This window comes from Corvus kubaryi, unplaced genomic scaffold (genome assembly GCF_017639235.1).
Source record: "Corvus kubaryi isolate FWS band 111438036 unplaced genomic scaffold, C.kubaryi_AGA036_p1.0 split1-37296, whole genome shotgun sequence".
Lineage (NCBI taxonomy): Eukaryota > Metazoa > Chordata > Aves > Passeriformes > Corvidae > Corvus > Corvus kubaryi.
Genome location: NW_024582075.1, coordinates 20,396,228 through 20,423,840, shown reverse-complemented (window position 1 = coordinate 20,423,840; position 27,613 = coordinate 20,396,228). Strand labels below are relative to the sequence as shown.

General features: G+C 36.3%; 1 protein-coding gene across 1 annotated transcript in view; it reads right to left on the bottom strand.

Moving 5' to 3' along the window:
- SV2C (synaptic vesicle glycoprotein 2C) overlaps positions 1-27,613 on the bottom strand; it is a 113,151-nt gene that overhangs the window by 27,570 nt on the left and 57,968 nt on the right. The window contains exons 4-6 of the mRNA XM_042012816.1: positions 21,673-21,824; positions 2,923-3,056; positions 2,678-2,767 (exon numbers count right to left, since the gene is read on the bottom strand). Coding sequence (XP_041868750.1) covers positions 2,678-2,767; positions 2,923-3,056; positions 21,673-21,824 — 376 coding nt within the window. The remainder of the gene's footprint in view (positions 1-2,677; positions 2,768-2,922; positions 3,057-21,672; positions 21,825-27,613) is intronic.

The window sequence follows — 27,613 nt, the reverse complement described above, 5'->3', positions numbered from 1 at the left end:
TTTAACATATGAAAAGTCCTATTGAGTCAGGACAACAGTCCATCTGGACCATGCAAATTCAGCATGTCAGTATATGAAGAATGAAAAAAAACCAAACTCAGAAAAGAAAACCTATTTTAATGAAAATGATGCTTCTGTTTAAAAGCAATGGTTCGACGTATGTAATGTTTTTAAATTTTAAAAAATCAAGACTTTTTGCAAAGAAAAATATTTGCAGGAAAAAGAATTAATACATGGCAATGGAGGAGTAGAGAAAATTTTGGTTTTAAGGATGCAAAACTTTTTTTTTTTTACATCTTTAAACCAAGAGATCTAATGAATATGTATTTTAAAAACCCAGGAAGATAATAAAGCATGTACATAAACATTTAACTTCGGTAGTTCCATGTTTGACGATACTTTCAATTTATTACCATCTCTGTTAGTGTCACTGCTTTCAGGAGAAATTCTCCAAAGTATGAAGAGCCACCCACTCAACTAATTCAGGAACCAGAATACTCCATTTTGGATTAACTCTAAACCCAACTGCTTGTCAGTTGATGCTGTCTCTTTCTAAAGGCTTGAAGATAATCCCCTCAATAATATAAGTAAAAAGAATAAACATAACTTGTGAAAAAAAGCTTCTAGAAAAATACTAAATCAATACAATACAGGAAAATGCATAAAAGAAAATCACACTATAGAAAAAACTATATTAGTAATGGAGAAAAAGTTACATCATCCTTAGAGTCAGAAAACATACTATCAAAATGTGTCTGATGTAACTAACAACAGGAAGTGGAGGAAAATAGTAAAGTGTTAAGTCATGGAATGGCATTGGATAAGCAGAGGAGAAGTACAGAAAGCTTAGGAGAATTATGTGAATAAATTACTGAGACAAAATATCACAATATCAAGGACTAATTTAGAAAAAAAAAAGAAACAAAAAGGATATGTCAAAAAAATTATGCATAAATTCTTTGCTTTCTGGGTTTTATGACATGAAGTGGTGATGTTTTACAATAAGAAGAGAATGATGCATTTTCTAATCATATTAATGGTAGCTAAAAATAGGGATGTCTGTATATGTCTAACCTTGACACACAGCACAGTATTTCTAATCTCAGCTTGATATATGGGGTTGAGTTTCCCTAATGCTCAAGGCAGAAACTGGCAAAATTAATGGCTGATCAATTTACAAAAATAACTGTAGATAAAGTGGTTGAGTGTCACATTTTAACAACCACAGAGACAAAAACTTGTTAGATCACATGAGCTGGAAACAACAAGCATGTGCTTTGTTTTCTTCTCCACAGCTGCTTTAGGACCTGATTACAATTACGTCAAAGTGACGTGAGAGGCTTGTCCTTCCTCCCACATTTTCTCCCAGCACATTTCTGTCTTATTCCTTGTGCCCAAACCAATACTAAAGGGGGACAGGGCCAGTGCTGTGGCTGACTGAGAAATGAGTCAATGAATATCAATAGTGGCAAAAAAACCTCCCCTGGAGTTACCAGGAGCAGGCTTATTCTGTCTGAAAGCAGCTCGGATCAGCAAGAGCCAATTGTGAAATTACGCCATAGCTGTATGGCGTTAGGCAAATCCCTTTATTCATAAATTAAATCACAAAATAAAATATTAGATTAGGTGGGATTAGAGGTAGGTCACCAGTGTACCAATAAATGTGGATTTGTCATGGTAAGTGTGCTAACCAGCCTTCTTTCAAGAAAAATACAGGAATTCTTGTGCTTCTTTGTGGAAAAATTTAAATGGAAGCAATAGAAACTACATCCAAGGCAACAAACTGCAAGTCTCAGTGGAATAAAGTTATGTGGTCAGATGGTCATTCCTAAAGAGAACCTTTAAGAGGATTTCTTAATTAAATTATGTGTGCATTATAGTAAGAAGAAAGCTTCTGGAAGAGGAAAAACATCCCACACATGGCTCTGAGGGAGCAGAGTGCACATACTACCACAGCACTGTACAAACTGGAGAGGCCGACTGGATTTCAAAGAAAGAAAGTGCTGTTTGATCCCACTGTATCCAGGAAGACAAGATTGTTGTGTATAGTCTTCATAAATGAGGAAGATGCCATAAAAACATTCCATTTTTGAATTGGCAATTTCTCTTCCAATAGAAACAACCCATCAATACTTTAAATAGGGCTTTATAATTAGGCCTCAACAAAATGAATTTGAGCTTCCAAGACATTTTGAGAATATTAAATGTTTGAAATTAGTATTTCATAGAAGTGAAAATGTAGTTTTTAAAATCATTATTTTACCTGATAAAAATGGAAAAAAAATTCCAAATCCTAAAAAACACAACAGCTAACTAATTTGGACTTCTATGTGCCTACTGTTATTACTAAGGGTGAAATATTAATAAATATAACACAGATGGACTCTATTAAGTATCTTGGTACACCAGATAAAATTATCATGCTGTGGGTTCATACACCCGTGAATATCCTGGCCAAAGGCTGATATCTTAGTAGATGTTGTATATATAACAAGTTCAGTAGGAATTCACAATATTTTAGGTATTTCGGATTAGGCACAATCATTTAGGTATTTAGAGTGCAAAAAATTGGCTTAGTCATTTAGAATATTAATATTGATTGCTTAAGACCTCCAGACCTCACCAGTCAGCAGGGTTGCTGATGTGATAGGTGATTAGCTTTAAAAGCAGTACTCACAGTGAAGACTTTCTCGGGCTGACCACGAGCGCGCATGTTCGTGTCATGAATTTGCTTGAGTATCATCCAAGCTTCATCATGTTTTCCAACCTAAATATTAGAACAAAACATTTCAGCACAACACACATAGAAATTAAGTTACTCAGTATAGTCCCTGAACCATCTAAATACCTGTTTGGTAGAGGTCATGATATAAAACAGAAATAATTTTAACTGGAATCTAGAAACCGTTTGGAAAGTTATACCTCCAGCAGGAACCGTGGGCTTTCCGGCATAAAGGTGAGGGCAACCACAGAAGAGACACAGGGCAACGCACAGACAATCACAAATACTCGCCAGCTGTGGAACTGGTAGGCAGAGCCCATGCTGAAACTCCATCCTGTGGAAGCAGAAATTCATGAAATGTAGACAAATAAGGAGTATTATACATGTTATCCTATATATGCTGCTTCTTGGAGATGCAAAATTATACCTATATTTAAATGAAGCCTGACTGATATATATCCACAAATATCGATCATCTAAAAAATAATTTTACACTATGACTTTTAGCCTCTTGCATCTGACTAGTCAAGCTGGAAAATGGCTGTGTTATGGATGAAAGACTTTCTTATGCAGGGATGAAGAAGCTTCTTTGAATTCTCTTAGCAAAATCTGTATTAAGGCAGTTATGTGAACCAAACAGGGACATCATCACCATGCATAAGAATACATATACAAAGAAATAGGTTTTTTATGAACAATGGAATTGGAGAGACTTAAAAATCTACACTTGTATTATATATTTTATGGAATTGCATAGCTTTCCTTAATATTAGCTGTTTCTACAAAGCTGATTTCAACACTTAATAAGAATCACCTATGTGAAACTGGAGGGCTCGTAGTTCAGCATTTTAATAAAATATCTGGTTGGTTGGTGTATTATCACTGGACTCTTGAAATGTTATAATTGTAAGAAAACTAAGAATTTATCTTAAGAAAGGGAAAAGTATTATTTGGGTAACTACCTGGCCTTTTATTCTGGCTTCAGTACAGTGGAAATTTTCAAGGATAACTTATTAAAAGATGAGTGGAAGATAAGAATAATGGTAAAGGACAGAAGACGTTACTGGAAGAAAATGAAATCTTGGGTAATCAAAGAACTGATGTACTGGGTTAATCTGATATATTATTTGCTATCTGATTTTTCTAGGCAAAAGACATGGTTGATTGAATCTGTCTGAATGTCAGTAAGCAACTGGAAGAACATCATATCAAATGGCCTTTTAAATAGCTCTCCAAGGGAGGTATTTATCTGAGAAATCTAAAGTGTGTTTTGGAATTTAAAGATTCTGTGCTGTGGATCATAAACACATTATTGGAAAAAAAATTCTTTCTCATATTAAAGTACTTGCATACTACCACATGAAAAATCCTGTCAATTTATTTTTATTCTTTATCAATGGTTTGGTGAAACATCTTGATCAGCAAGATGTGAGAATGTATGTATTTCTGGTCTCCTATGGACATCCTATGTTTCTGAAATTATATCAGTTTGCTCTACAGCCTTGTTTAGCACTGCCACCTTTACCCCAGGGAGAAAGGGATAAAATCAGTAAGAGTATTGACGATGATCTTGGAATCCCACATTATTTTTTTCAAGAAAGGCTCCATATAGACATAGTTTAGTGCTCCAAATGTCCCTCCAACTAAACAAGGATGTCTAAAAGTTAATGTTAATTTTTATTCCAAAATAAAACCTGGAATTAAAATTTAAGAATAAACATGTAAACAAACCAAAACCAAAGGCATAAAAGCGTATTAGAATTCACTCTTCATTGATTTTTGGAAAATATTAACATTTGATTTTATGGGATTTCAAATCTTAAATAATATGGATGTAGTTTACATCTAAATTGTGAAGGGAAGGAAATAAATAAGAAAATGTTTACAGTGTGTTAATTAGGCAATCAGAAACCACACGTGTGTTTTGGCTGTTGTAAACATATTTTATTCTAATCATTAGAATCCTATTCTTCATTACATAATTTAAAATATAGAACAAAATCACCTGATGTAGAATTTGTAAAATGATACTTTTTGGTCTGATCAGTGAGTTGATCTGACTCTCTGGGCAGCTGTGCAACTGCTAGTGCTGCAGGGAAGGGAGCACAGGATGGGAGTTTTCATCTTTCAGAAAGTTCAGTATCTGTCAAGGTACCAGCTTTTGTTATTAGAAACTGTTCCAGAAATACACAAAGCCACCAGTATAGTCAGGTAATCTGCCTTTCATTGCTCTAGTTCATGTTTTATGGGATTGTTCTGTACAAAGGGCAGTTCTGCAGTAAATGAAATCAACCTGGCTTTATACCTGTTATAAAGCAACAGCAACATCTTGTCCTCTGTAGCTAGTCCTGGAAAATGCTGTTGGTAATTTATTTTTTAATTGTCATTTATTAATATAAGTGAACCGTACTACACTTAATTTAAAGCAATAGATGCACTGTTCATGCCACTGTCATTGTGACAACCTACAAAACACCTTTTTTACTCCTCAAAATACCTGAATATTTTGAATACCTCAAAATACCTCAAAACACATGTCAAGTGAAATGTTCATTACAGTTTTTATTGCTTTTATTCCATCTTTTTCTCTACATACTGTATTAGCTGCTGCAATTTATCTTGTGATTAAATGTATCTGCTGAATTAATGATAAAGGGGAATGTCAGGATTATAAAAAGCAATTTGTAGAAAAAAAGTCCAAGCTGCAACACAGCTTTCTGGAGGTTGCTCCTCCCATCTATTCCAGTGCTAGATCAGCAAAACAAATATATTTCAAATGCAGAGCAAGTTTGGATTTATTCCTATACTTAACATATCCTTTTTCCCAGGTCATGAGCTAATCTAGAAAATGGAGCCATTAAAGCAGCGCTGAATTTAGCTCACAAAGTGGCTTTCATTCCTTTTGTACATAAGTCTTGAAACTAAATGAAATTGTGTTCTTGGCTGTAATTCAATCTCCTTCTCTCCTGATTTATGGCACAGTAGCAAAGGCACAGCAGCCCTACATGGCTGCATTCAGTGCACTGCTCAGCAACCTGGAGCCGACCTTCACCCTTGCTCCCTGGCTATGCTGTATTTAAGAGTCATTAATCTTGAGAATGGGGACAAGTCCCAATGTTTTATGAATTGCAAATCATTTGGCCTAAATGCATCTTGGAAATAATGTACTGTAGAGCAACCCAAAATCTGTCATGGCTGAATCGGAAGCTGCTGCAGCAACCTTTGTGCTAAATACCACCCTCCTGCTTTCCTGGCTGCTGGAAAAGGCCAAGTGAATCACAGACATGGCAATTACTGATTACAGAAACACAGGAGCACACAGCGGAGCAAAATCAAAATGTACAAGATGCTAATCTATATCCAATCACTAATTTATGAGTTGAACTCAATGTCAACAAAATCTTGTCTCACAAAACAGCTCCATAATATTAATATATCAAATGGATATTTTAAAATTCTTGCTCCAAAGGAGAGAACACTTGTCATAGACTTTCTGAATATATAGAGGGAAACCTGTCCACATTAAGATGAATTTTATAAATGTATAGTACCTGATAAACAGCAAGTATCTTCAAGCACAAGGATATGTTACTACAGTAGATATGTTACTTGAGAGCAGATTTATGGGGATGATTTGCTTAACTTTCCACAATACGGGCTACAAGGAACATGACAGATCTCTACAGATTCATACATGTTACACTAAAGCCCAATGTGGGCAATGAAAAACACGGGTGCCCAGAGGCTCTGCACAAGTACTGGCTGGCAAGGAGACGGTTTATATATACTAGAGGAATAAGCTTACGAACACCTTTCTAAGACACTAAAGTTGACAAAGAAAATCCAATCAAATACTGTGATTTTATGGCATGGTTAGCTAAAGACTGAGCATTTTGACAATTTTTGTTAGTCATTCAGTATGAATAAGAGGAACTAATTTCATGGCAGTGTCATAAATTGCCAAAACCCCAATTTTCATAGATTTCTGTCTTTTAGTAGATCAAAGGAGGGAGTAGATGCAGAAATATACTTTAAGGATAGGAGAGAAAGCAAACTAAGGAATTTACAGTAATTCATAGACTTCATAGATTCTTCTGAATAATAATTTATATTATTTTATAGCTTTTCTTATTTCTGTTTTAACACACCACCTTTGGTCAGAAGTCAGCTTTCTAGCCTTCATTCTCAATGTTTTTGTTTGAAATACTTACAGTAACTAACAAGCATGATTGCTCTAAATTGTCACATGGTGGCACTGTTACCATACGCAAAACAAATAAAGCTTAAAACTATTGCAGGGAGACTTTTACTATCACATGCTGTTGTTGAGTATTTCCCAAGTCTAAGCTAAAGCAAAATTTTAAGTACTGGAAATATTTTGAAGCTTGCATCACTTAAATACCTTATTATTGCACTTATATTTTTTCTGCCCTGGCATTACCAAGTTTAACTGTCAGTGTTATCTAGGATTTGAGCCCCTCTATTGTAGTGCTACACATTAGAATAATGGTGAAATACTGCTGAAACTGAAAAAAAAGAGAAAAGTTCAGGTAAATTACGTAGCTGAGGAAGCTCTGTTAGACATTTTTACAAAACTGGATGAAAAACATTATTTTAAACTGTTGCAGAAATAATGTTTCCAGAGTTCTTCTCTGTTGTATTACTGTGAAATTCCAGTAGCACAAAATAGAACACTTGTCTTTTCTGTGATTAAATTATTAATATCACATGGGAAAAGCAGTGTTATTTTTAGCCTGTATAGATAGTTAGATACTCTACAAACCTAGTCTCAGCAGGTCAGCTGCTGGTAATTTCTGAAGAAGGAATTTGGAAATTAAATAGCTGAAGTGTGTCAGGCCATGATTGAGGCAACTTAACAAAGGTGTGTGGCTCTCTAGCCACAAGGGCAGTTAGCCCTTGAGGATCACCAGTTCAGTGGGAGAAGAAAGTAGCAGTGTTCAACAGATGTATTTTGCAAACACATTAGACTCGGTCTGCTGGCACTTAAAACTGTGATGAGAAGGAACAAAGCATTTTCTAAAGACACATTTCCTCTGACACAGTGGAGGGGGTTTGTAAGCACAGACACGTAACTCCTCACTGTGCTGGCATTGATATTTATCTGAAGACCTTATAAAATCAGGTCTTCAGTCACTCCAGTGGCAGTATCTGCTATTCAGACAATCCCCAGGACAGCTGAAAGAAGAACTGATCTTGCATAGAAAATAATTTGCTCTCAAATACCATCAAACACACTCTTGCACAGCACTGCAGTTTACTTTTCATTAAGGAGGAAGTTTGTGTATCCTCATACTTCAGACAATGGTATGGTATGATATGTTTCCAAAATTTGAGGTTTAGTAATGACAAGTCAGGCTTTCATGTAATTTTTTGTATGCTCTGCAGAATATCAACAGAGCTGTAGGTTTGTTTCCTTGACATGGAGATGCTAATATATGAGGCCTGATAGGAAAAAAAGAACCCATAAAAATTAGTTTTAAATCAGAATATTTAGAAATGCTGGCATGGAGGTAGGTGTGGGGGAAAGGTAAGGGAAATTTGTAAGTCGTTGTGTGCATGGTTTGAAATGGTCTGTCTGAAATCTGACTTTCATTTGGCCTGATATATGGCTGTATTAAGATGAGGCGATGCACAGTAGCCGATGCAGCCAAGAAGTTAATACTTAAAATGAAGAAGAGATGAACAGACTTAATCATATATGAAAATTAAAGCAGTATCCCTAATAGGAGAACTGCAGGTACCCCGTAGTCCAGTCATGTAATCCATCTAATCTTGGCAGGCGCTAGAAGTAGTGAAGAATGTCTAATTACTGGTCTATCTATGACTATGAAATAAGAATCTCTCTTGCCTCCCTAGTAGATAAATATTAAAACCTGTATGGTCTTGGAAACCAGTAGGCTTCTGCCACTACTGGGCCTAATGGGAATGGCATGCCTGTATCTTGAGCTGAACACAAAGGAAGCTCTTCTTGCACTTCAATCTTCTTTACTGGGAAGGATACTGGGCCAACCAAATAAAACAGAGACATGAATAAGACAAAATCACTCATTATCCATTCATATTTTATGAAGTCTAACAGGGTAGAAGAGAAGCTATACAGAACCAGAGAGTGAATGGTCAACTAAATTGACCATTATAAATTTTCTACATAGTCACCCTATATCCTCTCCTTCAGGGGACTGTCTCAACTATTCAGAAGTTATGACTGTTCCAATAGTTATAATGAACAGTGGCAAAAGAGTAAAGTGCATTCACAAGAAGCAGCTTACGGCATTTTCAGAATTGTTTCTGTCTCTTCAGCCCTTACTATATGACTGAGAAAGATACAGTAACAAGAGAATTTGCCTACAGTGCACAGAACTGGACAAATTCCATTTTAACTGATGTAAGGCAGTGCTAAAACACATTATCACCTCTCTATATAAATAGCAGGTTAAAAACAAACAAAAAGGTCTTGTCTTAGTAGAGTTTGCAGGAAACATTCTGCCTTGAATGGTAGTTGTAAGAATTAGCTGACATCAGAACAGTTGGCAGGAGATGAAGATTCCTCTGCCTCTTAAGTTATGTTTGTTTATTCAATTTAGTTTGTCTCCAAGCCACCACTCTCCACAACATCATCCAATCATGTGGCAAGTTTTTGCCAATCTGTAGTGCTTTATTGTGGTTTTCTGTGTATTTATATTATGCACCTCTATGTCCTGTTATAAAACAGGAACACTAATACTTACACAGGTTAAGTCTTAACTCAAGGCTGTAAGACCTCAGTAACACTGAAGAAGGGTAAAAATAAGATATTAATCAGAGCCAAAATACAGATAGTTTCAGAGGAGACTGTACTGATAAAATCCATAAAGAAAGACATTGACATGAAATGCAAAGCCATTACCCTGTAAGGGGCACAGGCGAAGATAGACATCAATTTTGTACAAAACCTTCTGCATGGTTTCTTGAGATACTTGCACCTCGTTCCTAAGAGATTGAGGGTTGCTATCCAATCAATACTCTTTCGACCCAGGAGATGTGCTTTGCTGATGTGTGATTATCATACAGAACTTATTGAGCCTTTCCTAGACTGATCCCAACTTCAACTATGCATTGCACCCATCGAAAATAGGGGCTAAGAGTAAAGCATTCCACTTGGTGGAAAGGAACAAAAAATGCCACTGATGAGGAGTGGAGACAGGTTTGCAGTGCTCTACTTCTGTTTTTTTAACTTTGGCCACTGAGAACTTTCCATTCTCAAGCAAGGGAGAAATAATGGAAAAGCACTATGCTAAGATGTCGTGCTGGTGTAATGTCTCCACCACCCTGCAGGATCAATTTTGCTCCTTAGTAATTCTGAACACAATTGGAATGCAACTATCTTATAGGACTGGAAACCTGCCAAAAAAGCACTTCCACACAATATTGCAACATCTTGACGTAAATCATCATTAAGAGTTTTGCTACCATCCTGTCATTTCACCAGACTTCAGACACCTATTACCAGGAATTGAGCCTGAGTAACTTCAACATGGCTTTATTCTGAATGCAAATATCATTATATTCCTTGAGAAGTGGGCATATCCTCACTCATTACAGTCTTTGGTTAATGAGCACAGATTCTGAAAGCTTGCTAGGGCATATCTGTAATTTTCTGCTTAGATGTTGAATCAGTTTTTCTAAAATATTCTACTTTGTGCATTCTCAAAATACCTTTCTTCCTCTCTACCCCATAGTTTATAAAATACAAATCAGTGGAAAATCTCTCCTGAAACTTAAGTCGATTGCATACTCCTGAAATTTAAAAGGAGAAATACCATGTAGCTATTGAAATTAAGTAAATATGCATATTATAGGCTAGAATGTTCTGAATTTCCCTTATGTGTACTCATGGCCCTTGCTCAGAGAAAACTGCCCAAGACTGCTAGAAATGAGTGTAGAAAAACACAGGTAAACTTTTGTCCAGGGTGTAGATGCAAAACATGAAAAGAGCTGCGACATGTAATCAAAAGCTCAAATGTTTTATTTTCCTTTAAATGCCTGCTTTTGTCACATTTCTGCACGTAAATTAGATTTGGAAAATTTTCTCCTTGTAGTTAAAGATATGTTATAAATCAACATCATATGGCACCATTCTCAGTCCTACGGAAGCCAATACTTCTTGATACAGCTCTGATGCTCTTTCATATATACATTTTCAATCTTCCCAATGCCTTAGCAATGCCATTGACTTAGGAAAAAAAAAACAGTGCTGGGATGCAATAGGTCAGTGGTTTATATCCTTCCTCAATTTAATGACCACTAGACATTTTCCAAATGGATTTGTAGGATACTAGGTGGCTAACCAAGGCCTATGGAAGGAAGATATATTTGTCTTAATTTTTTTTGTGGCCATATGGTCTAGAAGCATTTTATGAAAACCCTGCTATCAAAAACCACAGCAGTAGTTGAATTCTTTTAGCTTGACAACCAGATAAAGAGTGAGCATAAAAACTGAAATGTATTTTTCCAACACAAACAAGATCTATTCAATACCTACATAAAGTTTACAATAGAGACTTAACAACTGTAAAGATGATGTTTTAAGTACTCAGATATAAACAAATAAATAAATAAAAAAGAAAAGGTTCTGTTAAGCTTTCCAGAGAAAATGGTTCAAACAGATGCAATTAATATCGGAAGTGGGGGAGACAGCATGGTAAGAGATGCTGCTGTCAGGGCTTCAAAATATCATGGCCAATGTTGGCACCAAGACTGCACAACCAAATGTCACTAAAATGTGCTTCAAACTTCATATGAACTTCATTTGTATGTTACTTTTAATTTGTGTTAAGTTTTTTACCTCCATTCTCCTACATGTGCTTAGTAGTTTTCCACTACTTTATTTAAGAATTGAAAAATGGTTTTGCATTAATTTTGAGGCATCTGTTTGGACCATGCTGCAGAGTACCATTCTCCTACATGTGCTTAGTAGTTTTCCACTACTTTATTTAAGAATTGAAAAATGGTTTTGCATTAATTTTGAGGCATCTGTTTGGACCATGCTGCAGAGTACAATAAGACTAAATCACTGAGAGCAGACAGAATCCACTTCTGTAAGAAGACAATGTGAAATTGTCAAATGCCTGTGTAGTAGCCATTATGAACAAAGTCTATAAGGAAACACTTGTCTGCAACAAAATCTCTTCATATTGTTGTCCTACCCATATAAAAAAATACAGATACAATGATATCTATGTATTCTTGTGTGGTGCCCTTCACTGTCTATCCATAGCTCTGAGATCAGAAATGGTGCTATGTTTGGTGTGATGCGTTGTTGTAGACACTACTAAAAGCAGCAGTTAGATGTGGAAACTAATTGAAAATGTAAGTGTTCTTGTCCCGCTCCAGGACTCCCAGTGATTTATGTGCATCTGAACTAAGGATATTTAAATGATGGGCTCATTGAAAAGAAGGAAAGAGAAGCAATTAATCAAAAAGGACAATCAGTAAAAGGCACAATGAAACACTGCAGCTTGTGAAAAGAAAATGGAGCCTCCTTATCTAGCTTAACTTAGAAACAAAACATTAATTGAAATGCTGGAACATTATTTGAAGAATACCAAGAGGACATGTCTTTTACCAGTGATGCACATTTTACCTTTTGTGTGCTGCTGCAGTGTAACAACAGAATATCTCTGCAATTAAAGAAACTCTTTCAAAATGTAACTCTATTACATTTATTTGCTTGAAAGATGTTGCAAGAAAAATATTATTTTCAATGAGCATTTCAGTGCTGTGCTTTGTCTTATTTCTATTCTTTGCTATTTCATTTGCCTCTTGTTTTCTCTCATTTTTTTTTTTTTTAAATTTTAAACAAAAAGGAGGAATATCCTGTCACTGCGAGAGAGACAGATAGACTAAGCAGGTATTTTATGTGACCAAACGATTAGAGCCGATGTGCATTCTAGGAATTATCCTCTAATCTAACAGCAGTCAATTAAACAAACCTGGTCACATTTCTGACCTTACTGTACATTCTGTGGGGCCTTTCTGTGCATACTGTGAACCATGGGTCAGAAGCCTTGAATTCAAGCCTCTGTCAAAGACTTGCAACAAAATATTTTTTTGCATTCTCAAATCAAGTACTAACGATTCTCAGTAAGAGCCTATCATAGTGGCAGTGGGGAAGTGGATCTGCATATGAACAGATAGTCCCAGTATTTGAAATGCAATTCTCAAAGGGAACAATGAAAATACAATATATTAAGAAAGCAGAGAATTATATTACATTCTTTCTTTTATACAGCTTCATGACTTCCTTGAAAGTCTAGAATAATAAAGGAATCAAATGTTTATATCGGATTGAACTAAATAATGTTTCTGTGGGAAAATTAACCAATATAAATATAACCTTGATCTCTTTAGCTGCAATTCCTTATTCTTTTATTATATGGCAATGACATTTTCATGAAACAACTAAGAGGGGGGTCAAAGCTTTCAATGCCTGAAAACAAATTGCCCCAATACTAAAAAAAAAAAATACTAACTTAAACATCAAGGGAGAAACAGAGAGTGGTAGAAAGCAGCAATTCTTCACCTTGCCCAGCACCAAAGCTGAGGAAACTGTGAATGGAAACCTCAGCCCAGAGCCCTCACTATGAAATCTTAATGCTTATCACTGCTCATTTTATACTGTTTTCTGCTGGCATCTTTGTAAGGTGTAAAAGTAGAGTTGTCTTGGAAATACTAAGCACACAAACACTGTAAGGAAGATAAATCAGGTTTTGCCATATTTTTGTCCTCTCCTACAAGTATGAACAGAAAGAATACAGTCAGATGTTGTATTCATATACTCTGGTAAGCATGGATATTTGAAAAGACCTCAATGGAATTACTTTCATTAAAGTAGGCATGCTTTTCAAAAGTAACATAAAGTACTTTTCTTTGAGGAAAAGTGTGAACAAACTTCCTGAAAAAAATCAATCCAATGTCATTTGCAATTGAATTTGTTAATTTTATTTTAAAAGCAACTGCACTGCAAATTGAAAAATTATATTCCAGTTGTATATGCAATCCATAGACAGAATATATTATTAAAGTGAAAGGAAACTGTTACTAAAAGGACAATCACCAAGTTCTTCAAAGCAGGTAGCTTTACATGCCATAGAAATAATACAGAAGTGTGGTTGATGAATGTATACTGTCAGGTTATGTTCTAGAGGAAATTAATGTATTTTTGTATATGAACAATCACATGAATTTTTGATCTGTTGTAGACCAATCACAAAATCAAAAGTGGTTTTTTTTATGATTTAACATTGAAAATATTAACAAAGAAATCTTATCAGATTAGAATCGTATTTGTTTCTAAAAGTGAAAAACAAGGTTAACACCTGACACTGCAGGTACTTCTGCTGGCCAGTCTAGACAGGTTTCTAAGGCAGCTTTATTGGTTTGGATGTAATTTTCCTTAAATTAAACTCAAGGCCAATTCATTGTGTGAAACTGAATTTTCATTAAGAGAAAGGCTGAGAAGTTGACATTTTTTATTGTCATGAGAATGACTGACGATTACTATGGTTTCTGCGGAAAATTATGTTTATGGCATTGAACAATGATGCTTAATGGCAACAGTCTGTTCACCTGAACATCAGTTCCTCCACTAGCATTCTTTAAAGCCATTAAGCTACCTCAATCAAACATCACAGGAAGCAATAGTCTCAAAGATAATCACATTCTCCAAAGCCTTGTGAAATATGCTGCCCAGGCAGAGAAGAGAGAGTCACTTGGAAAAAGAAGGAAAAGGCAGGAGATACCAGTGGTCCCTCAGGGATGCTGGAGCCTACCTGGGGATGGGGACTGCAACACAGCCACCCCATCCATTGGCTTTGGCACTGATCTGACCCAGGTTGAAACGAGCTGCCTTCGCCCTGAGAGCAGCTAGGCCAGAACAGGGCTGTATTGCACCAGGGAGCATAGTGCGAGTGTGGACATCTGAATGGTTCTTATAGCAGAGTTCTGGGGGAAAGAAAGGGGAATTGTAGAGACTATAGCAGAAAGGGATCCAAAAAAAGCAAGGACAAACTAAAAGCACTGCCATGGTGCCTTGTAAGCAACATAGGGGAAGAGAGGGCAGAAGGGATTTTGCCAGGATCGAAAGGTGATTGACAGAAACCCCTAGAAAACTGAGCCTCATATCTTCTTTGCTCACAAAACAATTTGCTAGATTTTTACTGAACCTCTCCATAAAAAATTTTCTCTTTCACCCTTAACCTAAAATGCCAAGGAAAAGGTTATATCTGAAGCTCACTAATGAGCATCTTTAGTGTTCATTAAGTAGATGTGCTAAAAGCTACTTAAACTTCTAGGGCTTGCAAATATAAACATTGAAATGACCATATCAAACTCTTCATTAGAGCACAGAAAATAAGAACCCTGATAAAGTGGTTTGTTTTGCTCTCCTAGTTAGATTTGCATAAGCAGCTCTTCTAAATGCTGCCGTATTCTGTCATTATTGTTGTTCCTAAAGATGAAGATTTTTTTAAAGTACACATTTGGTGTAATCTAATAGGATTATTTCAAATGAAGAACAATTCACAAGTAGAAGTTGATAACTGAAGTTAACATTGAAACTGCCTTGCACACATTTTAATTAACTCAGATTAAAAAAAGTATAGATGTAGCTTCATCTGCAGAATACCAGATTAATATAAGTGCATTAAGTATTGGCAGAGGGGAAGCATAGCGCACTGGGGATCACTTTGTCTCTTAGAGGAATGTAAAATGGATCAACAGATGTTGCATTAGGTAGTAGATGCCTTTACGCCCGATCTAGTCCATTTATACAGCATTACACAGTCTCATTGCAAGTACAGATTCAACTTTAACAAAGCTCTAACTTCTTTAAATATCAAATGGTATTTTTCATTTGTTTAGGTTTATTCTCAAGACAGAAGATATATCAGAAAGGAAATAGTAGGAGGCAAATTTGAAGATTTGTTCTTGGTTTTAAATTTTGGTTCACATATTTCCTCCAAACCTGAAAAAAGGACAATATATTGATTTCAAATTCTGCAGACTGCAGATTTCTTGGTGCATTCATGGGCCTTTTACAGCTGAGAAAAAAAGCATTGTGCTCTTCCCCAGGCCATCTTCTTCAGTATTTCTCTTTGTACTGGGTAACTGATGAAATTCTTCTGCAAAGAATGGAAACTACTGTATAATAGAAAATGGAGCCTTGGGTTCAGCTTTTTCCCTAACAGCTGTTGCTATGACATGAATTTGTTCAGAACTACCATGAAAAGGAAGCCTATTAGAGAAAAGTTTGAGGAAAATAAGAAAAACAATATTAAGGTGTTGGAGGTGGTTTTTTTTTCCTTGAGAATCCAGAATTTTAAAAATTAAAGAAGAACCAACTTATAAATTTCTGTTTCTACCAGTGCAGTGTTATTCAGCCAAGAAGCTTTCTGTCTTCCTTTTGGAGCTACCAGCCAGAACAGTTTGACAGACAGGCATTTTCCTACATGTGCTGGGAATATTCAATGCTGCTTCTTTTTCTATTTTTTTTTTAAATTCTAGTTTTTTCCTTCGTTTGCTGTTTTCTGGCCTACCCCAACACACCGCAAAGGAACAGTATCTGTTTAATAGAACAGGGGTGAGGGAACTTTGTGGGGGCATCCAGTGCATCAACTTGCTTCAAATCAGAATCAACAACAGCCCCTGCAACAGGAATTTCAATGCCTGACACTTCACTACTTCCATGGCAGTTCCATTCATACGCTTAACCAACACACCATTATAAAATATTTTTCATTATCTGTACTACCTCCACTTGACAGAAACATCAGCTCAGTCTCTGTAATCCATACTTACAGATCCTACCACTCAAGAGGATCCAGGTCTGCTCACCAGAAGTGCTGGAAGATGGATGCCTCCTAAAATGCATCTGCCTTTATTGCATACCATGTACTAGATGTTAGGGCTGTGCCCTAAGCTTATAACCCACTGATAGTATAAAGCATTGGCGTAGGAATTTTTAACCCAATACCGCTGCTGCCATGTGCCACCGAGAAACCCTTCAGCCCAACAAAAACCCAGATAGAATAATGGAGTTAAAAGGTTTTCTCATTTCATTGCCACTCCACAATTTTAGTCCATCATGCTCAGATCTGCAGCAGGCTGGAAGGTTAATTCCTCCATTAACACTGCCTGATGCTGTACATGCTATGTGTTGCACAGTGAGCCAGTAGCTCTCTATCTCCTCATCTGCATAGCTGCTGCATGCAGCTTTCCTTACCTCCTTGCCTGTTTTACTACAATACAGTTCATTATGGTTTCGTGCAGAAGGGGATTTCATTGCAGTTTTGAAGATAGGTTTATCTTTATCTTCAATTGGATGACACAAAAACAGAGCAAACATGACATTGGAAATAAGACAAAAATTTTTCTCAAGCCACCATGCAAAAAGGTGATAAGAGGATCATTTTCATTGCCACTAGCCTTAATTTCTTCAGATGAATTGAACTGCTTTACTGCAACAATCTTCTGCTACAAACTTGAGAAATATTTTTCAGGCCAATTTGAAAGCCACTTCTTACTCAAAAGAGAAATAGATTGGTCCATTCTCATCACAGTTGCACTCAGATGGAAACAGAAGCCATTATAGACTCCTGTGTCTACAAAAAGACTTATCTAATTATGGAAAGCAGAATTAAGAACAGACAACAGGTCTCCATTGGTAGCTCTAGTGAATTTAGCGTGGTTCTAAACTATTAAGGACAGGCTGTAGTTTCAAGAGCCCTTGACAACATCCAGTGAATGAAGATTCTGTGAATGTATTTGGCAGTTAATGTTAATAACATTATAACAACTGTATTCAAAACTTAACTTCTATCCTGTCTAAATTAAGTCCCAGTTCCTGCCCTTTAAACTCATTTAATGTTATTGACAGGAGAAAAGTAATAGGAAAAAAACTTCAGAGAGAATAGAAGTGAATATATTTTACAGACCAGGAAATGAATACAAAAAATTTCCAGTAGGAGACATAATTAAACATTTTTAAAATAGAAGATATTGTTAATATTTTAAATACAATGCTTTGCAAGTCAAGAGTGAGTGCATTACTTGGACACTGTATTTTTAAGCTCTGTGTTACTGTAAAGAAGTTACTCTCTCAAAAAAAATCCATTTGGGAAAGAATGGCTTTCTTAGTAAAACTCTAATGACTGATGTAGAAATATCATTTGTGACTAGTGACTAGTTTATAATTTGTAACAAGAATTTCATAAGAATCATGAAATTAAGAATTAAGAATTTCACAACTCTTTTAAATTCCTATTCTCCGACTAAAACATAAAGTTGGTGTCAAAAAATTGTAAGATATCAATGTCTAGATTTTAAACTAAAATTTCGCAGTCTTAGACTTCTTCATTATTTGAAAAATGAATATTTTTAAAGACTATTGTAATACACAATTGATGCATTTGACAGTCTTTTAACTACCCTACCTTGAAACAGGATGCTAAAATTAAAATTGCACTTGCAAATATATTTACAGAATGACTGTTATTCCTCCTATCCAGCCTGATATAAGCAGTGTAGAGAGGAATTTCTTCTTAGCAGTCTAATCTGGGACTTTTAAAATTAGTTGCAATTAGAAGCATTTCTCTGCAGATGTTTCTTCTTCTTCACAGCTTGAGCTCGAGTTTAGGAGACCCTGAACAGGTCTACATAAACTTTCATTTTTTAAACAACAGCCAACAGATATATAAATCAAAAACCCCTACTAAAGAGATTCTTGTCTTCCAGATGATATTGGCCTTTCCATATGTGGTCACTACAGCACTGCATCACACTAATCCCTCACTTAACAAGATGCTGATATCAAGACAACAGTTATTAGCACTTTATTTTGTATTTCAGAGCATTACGCCTGTTTCAGACTCTCCTGTGCTGCTCGAACAACAACAGAGATAAACTGTTACATATAGAGAATAATCCTTGTTTTCTCCCAGAAGGATATAGCTAAATGTTCAACTGGCAAACTTACATGCATACATAGCTTCACTGTCTGCCTTGGGCTAGATAATGTATACTTATGAATCTAGGACTCTTTTAAAGTGGCTTATATAAGAAGGAGTACAAATGAAAGGAATACATTGGTAAAAGAAGGAAGAAAAGAATATTCAAAATTATTCTACTGTGTTGACCTGATATCTTACTATTAATATAATTCCACTATGCTCAATGACAGTTGATTGCTTTTTTATGGATGGAGCTTCATTCACTGCTATTGAGTAACTTCTGAGTCCAGCTGAGAAAAACAAATGCTGTCAACTCCTCAAGTGAGAAGCAAAGAACACAGAAATACCCATGCACAATTATAAGTGCTGTGTAAAAGTGGAAGAGTTGTTTAAAATTATGCTTTGCTTTCTGGTCAGTGAAGGTGTGAATGATGAGAAGTACATTAAGTGATTTGGAGGAAAATCTTTATTTCTGCTTAATTCTGGCAAAATAAATCTATGGAAACCATGTAGAAATTGTAAAAGAGAAAATACTGTAAGAGCCTCCTCGTAAATGCATGTGGTACAAATGGTTAGACACCTGCATGGGCGTTTGTCTGACCTGGAATGTTTCTAGGAGGGGACAGCAATGTGTGACCACACTCCCCAAATTCTGGAGCAGGATTTGCCCTGGGAGCCCTTGGCAACATCTGGCAGCTTGGCACAGCATTATGACAACAAAATAGTTTGCAATGAGCTGGAGTGATTTCACATTTTTAGTAGGACCTAAGACTAGCTTTTAAATTTCAAACATAACAAAAAAGTCTGTTTTAAAAGTAAAGACAATTTAAAGACCTCTTTAAAACCCATAAATAGGTTCTGTTTAATTTTGCCAAAATGTTGTATGAGCTTACTTCTTTTACTGTGAAAAAGGATTCTGTTGTTTACAGCTTGATATTTTTGGCCTTCTTTTGATCATTATAACTTACCTTAATAAACTGCAAATATTGATTTTTACATCTAGCACTAAAGAATACTATATTTTGAAATTGGTTTTTTATTTTCTTTTGGTTTATATTATTTAACAAATATTCTTGCAGGTGGAAAAAACAACAGCAACAGCAGCAACAAACCAGTGCAGCGCTCCTTTTTGTTGCTGATATTCTTCCACTGCTAAAGAAAGAAGAAATTTTTTCCCTGTAATAACACTGCTTTTGTGAATCCATTAAAATATACTGCTATGTGATGTTTTAAAAGCAGCTCAGTAAAGGATATAAAGCTGTTTATAAAATCTACAATGAAATGAGACAACCTATGTAAATCAGTCTGTCATAATGTCTGCATTTTCCATTGAGAGATAAAGAAAATAAAAGTCCACAGGAAAGCAAAAAAGTACTTGTCATCCAGTGCAATTTACTAATTGTGAAAAAAAAAATCCATATTGTGCCTTGTCAGCACAAATTCGTCTCTTTGTTTCCAGCAATTCAAAGTCAAAAGGCAAGGTTGAAGGTATAGATTCAGGTTGAGTGTACTAAACTCTAAAATTAATTTTAATGCAACAGTTTAGGTATTTGATTAGTCTGCATTATTATAATTTATTTCTGGACATTACCACTTGCTAAATGTTCCCGTCACTTTGGGCAAACCTCATTAATTTGCCCCCTCTTTCACAATATAGCTGTGATAAACCTCATTGCTTGGCTAAAGAAAGCTGCTTTGGATGCCAGCTAACTCACAGCGCTGCTTTACTTCGCTTGAGGCCTGCCAGGGAGAAGTGCTTGAGAAGCTGATTTTTAAGAACCCCTGAGCAGTCTCAGCAACCCTGGAGAACCGTGAGCACTTAACTGTTCTAAAAGGCAAGCCCAGGAGACAAAGAACTGAATCTGTACCTCCACATTATGTTTAACTATGACAGGGCAGTTAAAGAGCTCTTTCACGAGGTAGCTTATGTTTCATGTGTGTATAACTTCAGCCATTGCCCTCATACATCCCTACAGCATTTAAATGTACTCTGTTCCATATATCTGTTTTTACACCACTAAAAATATCTACTAAGAAACATTCTGTACAGATTTATTTTCAGACTAATTCCAGATTTCAGTGCTGCAAACATTAAGAAAATTCTTACTCCTTTTCTCAAGAATGTTTAATTCATAATCTATCACTGTGTCAAAAGGAACACTAATTTGACATTCCAGCAATTTAAAATTTCTCTGATGCAAATCTCCACATAATCTATTTTCTCCAGATTTAACAGTAACACCAATTACATTTTCACATGTCCAGGTTCTCAGTAATTTGAATACTCTGACTAAATATGGACATTGGTGAATTTTTGCATCTTGTAATATATTATTTCTTATGTGATGTACAACTTATTCCCACTATATCCTGAGGCCTGAGGTGGCCACCTAAAAACAGAGACTAGACAAGAATAAGGGAATAAAGGTAGGTATTTATTTGAAGGGCCTTCAAGGTATACCTTGGGCAGTCAAAAGGCTACACCTAAGATGGACCCTGGATCACCAGTTCTTCACACTTTTGTAAGTTTGGTCCATTTGCACATCAGGATCAATTCTCCAAGTACAACCCCAGTTAATAATGTAACTACCCCAAGTTTGCCCTCCTCTTCAGAAGCCTTAGTCAACATATTTTGGGGCCTTGGACAATCTAGGTTTACTTGGAGAGCTTGTTATGTCTAAGTAGCCTGAGAGAACAGCAGCTAACAGGCCACAAGAAACTTCAGAGTTACACACTACACAGTACAGGATTTGGAAAATATAAAAGTTAAAACCTAAGGCATCAATCCTCTAAAAGGAATCAATTTCTTTTTAACAGTTAGGTCAGTAGTTTGAGAACAGACATGGAGACCCTTCTTTAAGCTGTACTTCAAGATCTTTACTTTCATACTAGAAGAACTCCAAATCACAAGGAGCTTTCTCTTTCTTCTATGGATTTTCTTACCATAATGAGGAATTATTGCCCAAGCCATTGCAGAAGCGTAGATGCCACCAATCATCCAAAACATACAGAGCCAGCTCAGGTGTTCACCTCGTTTCTCCCGAGCAAGCACTTCCGAAAAATAGGAGAAGACTGTTGGCATAGCTCCTCCAATCCTAAAAAGAGATACAGATCATGGATTAAGCAAGAGAGTAACAGCTAGATCAAATTTGAACAGCAGCAGTCATCAAACACCTCAACTACAAGCAGCTTTTCTGGCAAGCATTTTTTCTCAAATTACACCATGTATTGGGGAACTCTAGAGAAAACTTTCATCAGTTTGGGTGCAATTTTTGTTAAATATTTCCTTGAAAATTCTATGTACTATTTATTGCATTCAGTGTTTCAAGGGAGTTGTCAATGTGTCAGTCACTGGAACAAAAATCAGCGCAAAGTCTTGACTTTCACCATTACAAAATCATGGCAGCCTACTGACAAGTGTCAAAATACATTGCTTCTAATGGAAAAATATTAATCATTTTCCCAAAGTGTAATAGGTATTTCTCTAAGTCTTACCTCCCATGATTTAGGTAACCAAGAAGTAACTAACTGTCAATGGGTTTTTTTACACACAATTAAAAACATATTTTATTCAGTTGCCCTATATGAATGGCATATGCATTCATATAATGTTCATTTATTCACATGGTAATATAAACATTGTCTGAAGGTCAGCTGGACAAAAAAAACAAAAGAGAAGATTTAACTCTTTTTTTTTTTTTTTTTTTTTACAGAAATTGAAGTAACTCAAGATATGTATCACTTTTTGTACCCGTGTCCAAGTCATCTGTTACTATCTTTACCTGCTCACTACATATGCAAGCTGTCAAATGTTCTAGATCAGGACAAGTCCTTGTGGATTTTATTTTTTCCAATGAAGAAAATACCTTCTCACTTATTAGATTACATACTTCAAAGCAATATATGGCATGGTTTGAATTTTTAAGTTAATTTTAAAGATAAATGCATATTTATGATGTCATCTGGGAGCTGCCAAACTGGCAGCAAAGAGCAAACCTCAAAACAGTTTTAAACAAATATTAATAAGGAAAACATGAATATAGAAATGGTAGAAATGGTATATCACCACTAGGAAAATTCCGTGCCATAGCCATACAGTTCATTTTAATGTATCTTCATGTACTGTGATGAAGTACTGGATTGACTGTTATGCTTGTACAGGGGACTGCTGTTTTCTCATTTCCTTTATACAGCTCTTCATAGAACCATAGAATGCTTTAGGTTGGAAGGGACCTGAAAGATCAGCTGGTTCCAACTCCCTCATATGGGCAGGTACTTCACTAGACCAGTTTCCTTATAACCCAATCCATCCTGGCCTTGAACACTGCCAAGGATGGCAGAGCATTCCTCGGCAACGTATTCCAGTCCCTCACCACCTTTACAGTAAGGAATTTCTTCTTAATATCTAACTTAACTTGCCCTCTTTCAGTTTGAAGCCATTCCCCCTTGTCCTATCACTACATGCTCTTGTAAAAAGTCTCTCTCCATTCCATTTTTCTTATAGGATCCCTTCAGGTACTGGAGGGTCCGATTAGGACAGCCTGAAGCCTTGTCTTCTCTGAAATACTGCTGGGCAATATTTAGCTTTACGATGAATGTTTTGCATAGTTGAACCCATTAGCTGTTAAAGGCTCTGCTGGTAACGCAAACGTTTACACTTCAAGGAATTCTTGTTATATACACAGTTTACAAGGGCTGTATCCCATTGCTTTTCAAGGGTGGAAACACTGAAAGCCTTCACCAGTAAACTGGTCTGTCACAACCAACAGGAGACATTGTCCTTGGAGCTTCCCCTAAAAGCCCGGGCTGAGGAAAACCTGAGGGGGCATGGCAAAGAGTAGAACCACAGCTCATTTTCCTGTGATGGGGAAGCCCTGCTGTCTCAGTGCTTTTATGGATTCAGGGCTCTCCAGTTCCCAAAATATAAACAGATCACAGCTATGATGTCTTACCCTCCAGGGCTCAGACACAGCTTTGAATTGCACTTCCACAATATTGTCTAAATAGAGTACTCATGGTTCTACTTAGAGTTTCTTTTCTAATGTCAAAAATTTACTAGTAGAATCAGAAACAAGATCTTCCTCTTTCCTGCCAAAGCTAGAAAGGAGTTATAGGTGATGAGGAGTTATAGGTGCCCACTTTCAAGAAGACCTAATTTAACATGTTGCTCATGGCACCCATTGGGTGGATGTTTTAAGTTGAAAAAACCTACCCTGTCCTAATGTCACAAAACGTACACAGAACCTGACCAAAAGTAGCAAAAAAGGCATCTCCCACCTGTCAGCATGAGCCAACTGTATCATGGATGATTGGAGGTAGATGCTGCTTTAGCAGTTAAAACTGATTCAGGGGGGTTGGCATTTATGCTACATCCTAAAGGTTCTACAAAGCTACAGAAGAAGCACTGTATATACTGACCATATTAATAGGGCGCTTTTCTAGCAAACAGACCTTTTTTACATGTAAAAGGAATTCTGGAGCCAGCAAATTAAAATGTTTATTTATGATATGCAAATGAGTAGGGGAAAAAATCAGCTCTGAAAACTCACAGTTTTCCTGTTTCAACTGATTGGTTAATTTGGCATTTCCAGTATACCAACAGGCTAAGAACTCTCTGAAGTCCAGATACTATGTTCATATTGATTAAACAGTGAAAATAACCTGTCTACAGTTTAAAGGAGAAATACGGGGTGTACTTCCATCATACAGACAACTGCTGATATGTAGAGTTGTAGGTCTTTGTTTCATAGTGATGGTGTAGTAAAGCGTGTTGTGCACTTTTTTGCACCTTAAACCTGTGAATGGAAAATTTAGCTCTCAGCTGGTTAAACTCTTCCTTCTGGCCTCATGTAAGTGCAGACTGATTTCTGCTACAATCTTTTAGGACACCAGTACCTGTAAAGATCTTCCTATATCACAAAGATACAACAAGAACTAAAAAACTATTATGAAAAACTTAGAAAGGCTAATCAACAGCAAAACTGGAGGAGCAAGGAGGGAGACGGGTAGGAAGCATCCTCCTGCAGAAGACTGTTCTTTTGCTCTTAATGCTGGACAATCTCAAAGTGGCAGTAGCCATGTCTCCACTCCCTAAAACTTGTTCCTAAATGCAGAGCAAGTGACAGCAGGAAGGGAGAGTAGGAACAGCTACAACTGTTGTCACACTCCACAACAATGAGAAAACTCCTTAAAAACTGAATGGATCTTGAGAACTCTTCTAAGGAGCAAAGAAATTTCTTTGCAGAAATTTCTCTTGCAGAAATTTTAGCTTGTGCTGGGTACTACAGTCATTTATTATTACAGAGCTAACATGGTGTCTGTTATACTGAACATTGCTAGCAGAAGCATAAACTACCTCTCGAAGACTTGGGCAAGGGAAGACCAGAGTATCTCCAACTTCTTCCATCACTGTCTTGTGAGGATTTTTCAGATCCTTCAACTGCTACTGAAAATTATGAATTAACTTATCAAAAGTTCATATTAAAAAACCCATCACCATGTCACCCAACAATTGCAAGGAAGAATGTACTTTTCATAGTTAAAAAAAATAAATCCTAGCCTAGATCCCGTCTTCACTTGCACTCATATAAACCCTTGATAATTCAGTGCCTCCAGGTAAGCCCTTCCATACCTTCATGGAAGGAACAGAATTTGTTTCTCAACATTTTTGTATTGTAAGTTTGAAAGCAGACTGCCTCTTTGTTGCCCACCAACATTTTCTGGAATGCATGGTGGCAGGCACAGGAGGGAATTTCAAGTAAAATTAAAAGCAGAGCTGCCACTAATTTTTCAGTAGGAAGACTTAATCTTTTGTTTTAAGGGAAATGCAAATGCTATTTTCCCACAGGACACAGTGTAAAGTCTGCTTCTGGCAATTAATTGGTATGATACAGTGGGTTGTTTGCTGTTACTGTGTTTGCAAATTATATAGCTCATTGTCACTTGTAGAAAACAATTTGATACATGAAACTGTATTATTCTCTTAATATGTCTGTCTGTGCAGATGAAAAGCCTGTGAAAACTGTGTTGACTTGAGAAGAGCATTCATTCCAAAAATGGGAAGGATTTTAACTTTCCTAAACACAACTTATTCAAGAAAGCTGAAGTTTTTACATCTCATCTGTTATTCATTTCTGTTATTGCTTGAGTTACCCTAACCCAAGCAGTGGACAGAAACATGCTACCCACAAATACCATAAAGAAGTCCATGCACTACTTCCTTAGGGGTCGCAAAAAGTACGTATCTCGTTGGCATATACAAAAACTAAAGTATTTTTTAATATCTTCGCAGATAAAGTGTGTGGAGCTTGAACATTTCTTTAAAAGATTTAAAAACCCACTAACCATTTGGGATCTAAGATCTTAGATCTGTGATCTAAGCCACTGGGATGATGATCATGAGTGATACCTGTCGGCAGAATAACACATTCTCTAATGAGGCACAATCTAATACCAACAGGAGGCAAAACTTCACTGAGCTTGACCCAAGATTGTGAAGTAAGTGCTCTCGCTCAATAAGGATCAAACTTTTCACCTGAAACAAAAGGATGCCTGACTTCAGCCTTGCTTTTTTTGTAAATATGTAGGAATATATGCAAGAACAACAATGAAGGAACAGCAGGAACCTTTTGCTACTGCACATGTTATCTATATGTGGGAGAATAGCATAAATGTCTATCAAAAGAATGACAAATGTTGATTTTTTTCAGTTATTCTTCATCTTATGTAATCAACTCCATCAGAAGTAGGCAGAGCAAGAGAGAAAGTATATTTATGTATTTATGTATACTCTCAATTCATGTTTGTTCTGTGAAATTGTGAGAAAGGTGAAACCAAAAGGAGATTTAAGTGATGCACCTTAAGAGAGTAGGATTCAGTGAAACAAACTATAAGCTAAGGTACATTTGCATTTTCTTTGTTACAAACAAAGATGATAAATGTCTGCTAATCTACCTTCAGAGCCGTGATTTGTCACAACAGATTTTGGCAGCTGCACAGTGTGACAGCTGGGATGAGAACACTTCTGTGAGGCATTCAGAAACCTCTGGCTTCAGACAGAAGCTATTGTTTATTTGCAGATTTACTAGCCAAAGGGGCTTGAAATGCAAACGCATACAAGGAATAGAGATAATTAGGAAAAAAAGCCCTTACAGAATACTAAATATACAAGGTAAGATGGTGTTCTGAAATACCTTGTTTTCTCTTTCAAACTTGGACAACATCCAGACTAAAAATAGGTAGTGTCTGTGTGAGACGGCATTTCCAAGTTGTCACCTTGTAATTTGCAATTTGTTAAACAGTGATAGAGCTCAAAACACAGATTCAGAGATTTGGAAACAGCCCATCACTCCTTGTCCTTCCATCCAGTTGCACATAACAGTTCTTCTTAACAATTCTCTAGCCCAGTACCACAAGTCTCATTGAAAAGTATCTCTATTGTTTTCCTTTCAGAACTGCCATTAGACTGGCAAAGTATCTAAGGGTGAGGAAACAGACCGACCTTTTCCTTGAGAACTGCTGGATAAAGCCCTAGAAAACTGCATCACACCAAAGACTAAGCTTTGCAGATCATTGTACCAATTTTTAAATACAAGTGTTTCTTTGGACTATGAATACTGAAGACGTTTCCTTGCAGGTACACAAGTGGCCTGTATGCTATTAATAGCAAGAGAGTTCTTGTAAAAAGATTCACATGATTATTTACTGAACTCTACAATAGTCAGTTCTGATGAAAGATGACCTGACAGGTAAATAATTCATTCCCTGAATTTACCCAACAGTATTAAAAAAAGTCCAGTTTAATGCACATTCGGGCTTATAATAGCAAAGAATTTTCTAGATATGTCGGATAAATTGCTTTCACATATGCCAGTATTGGTAACCA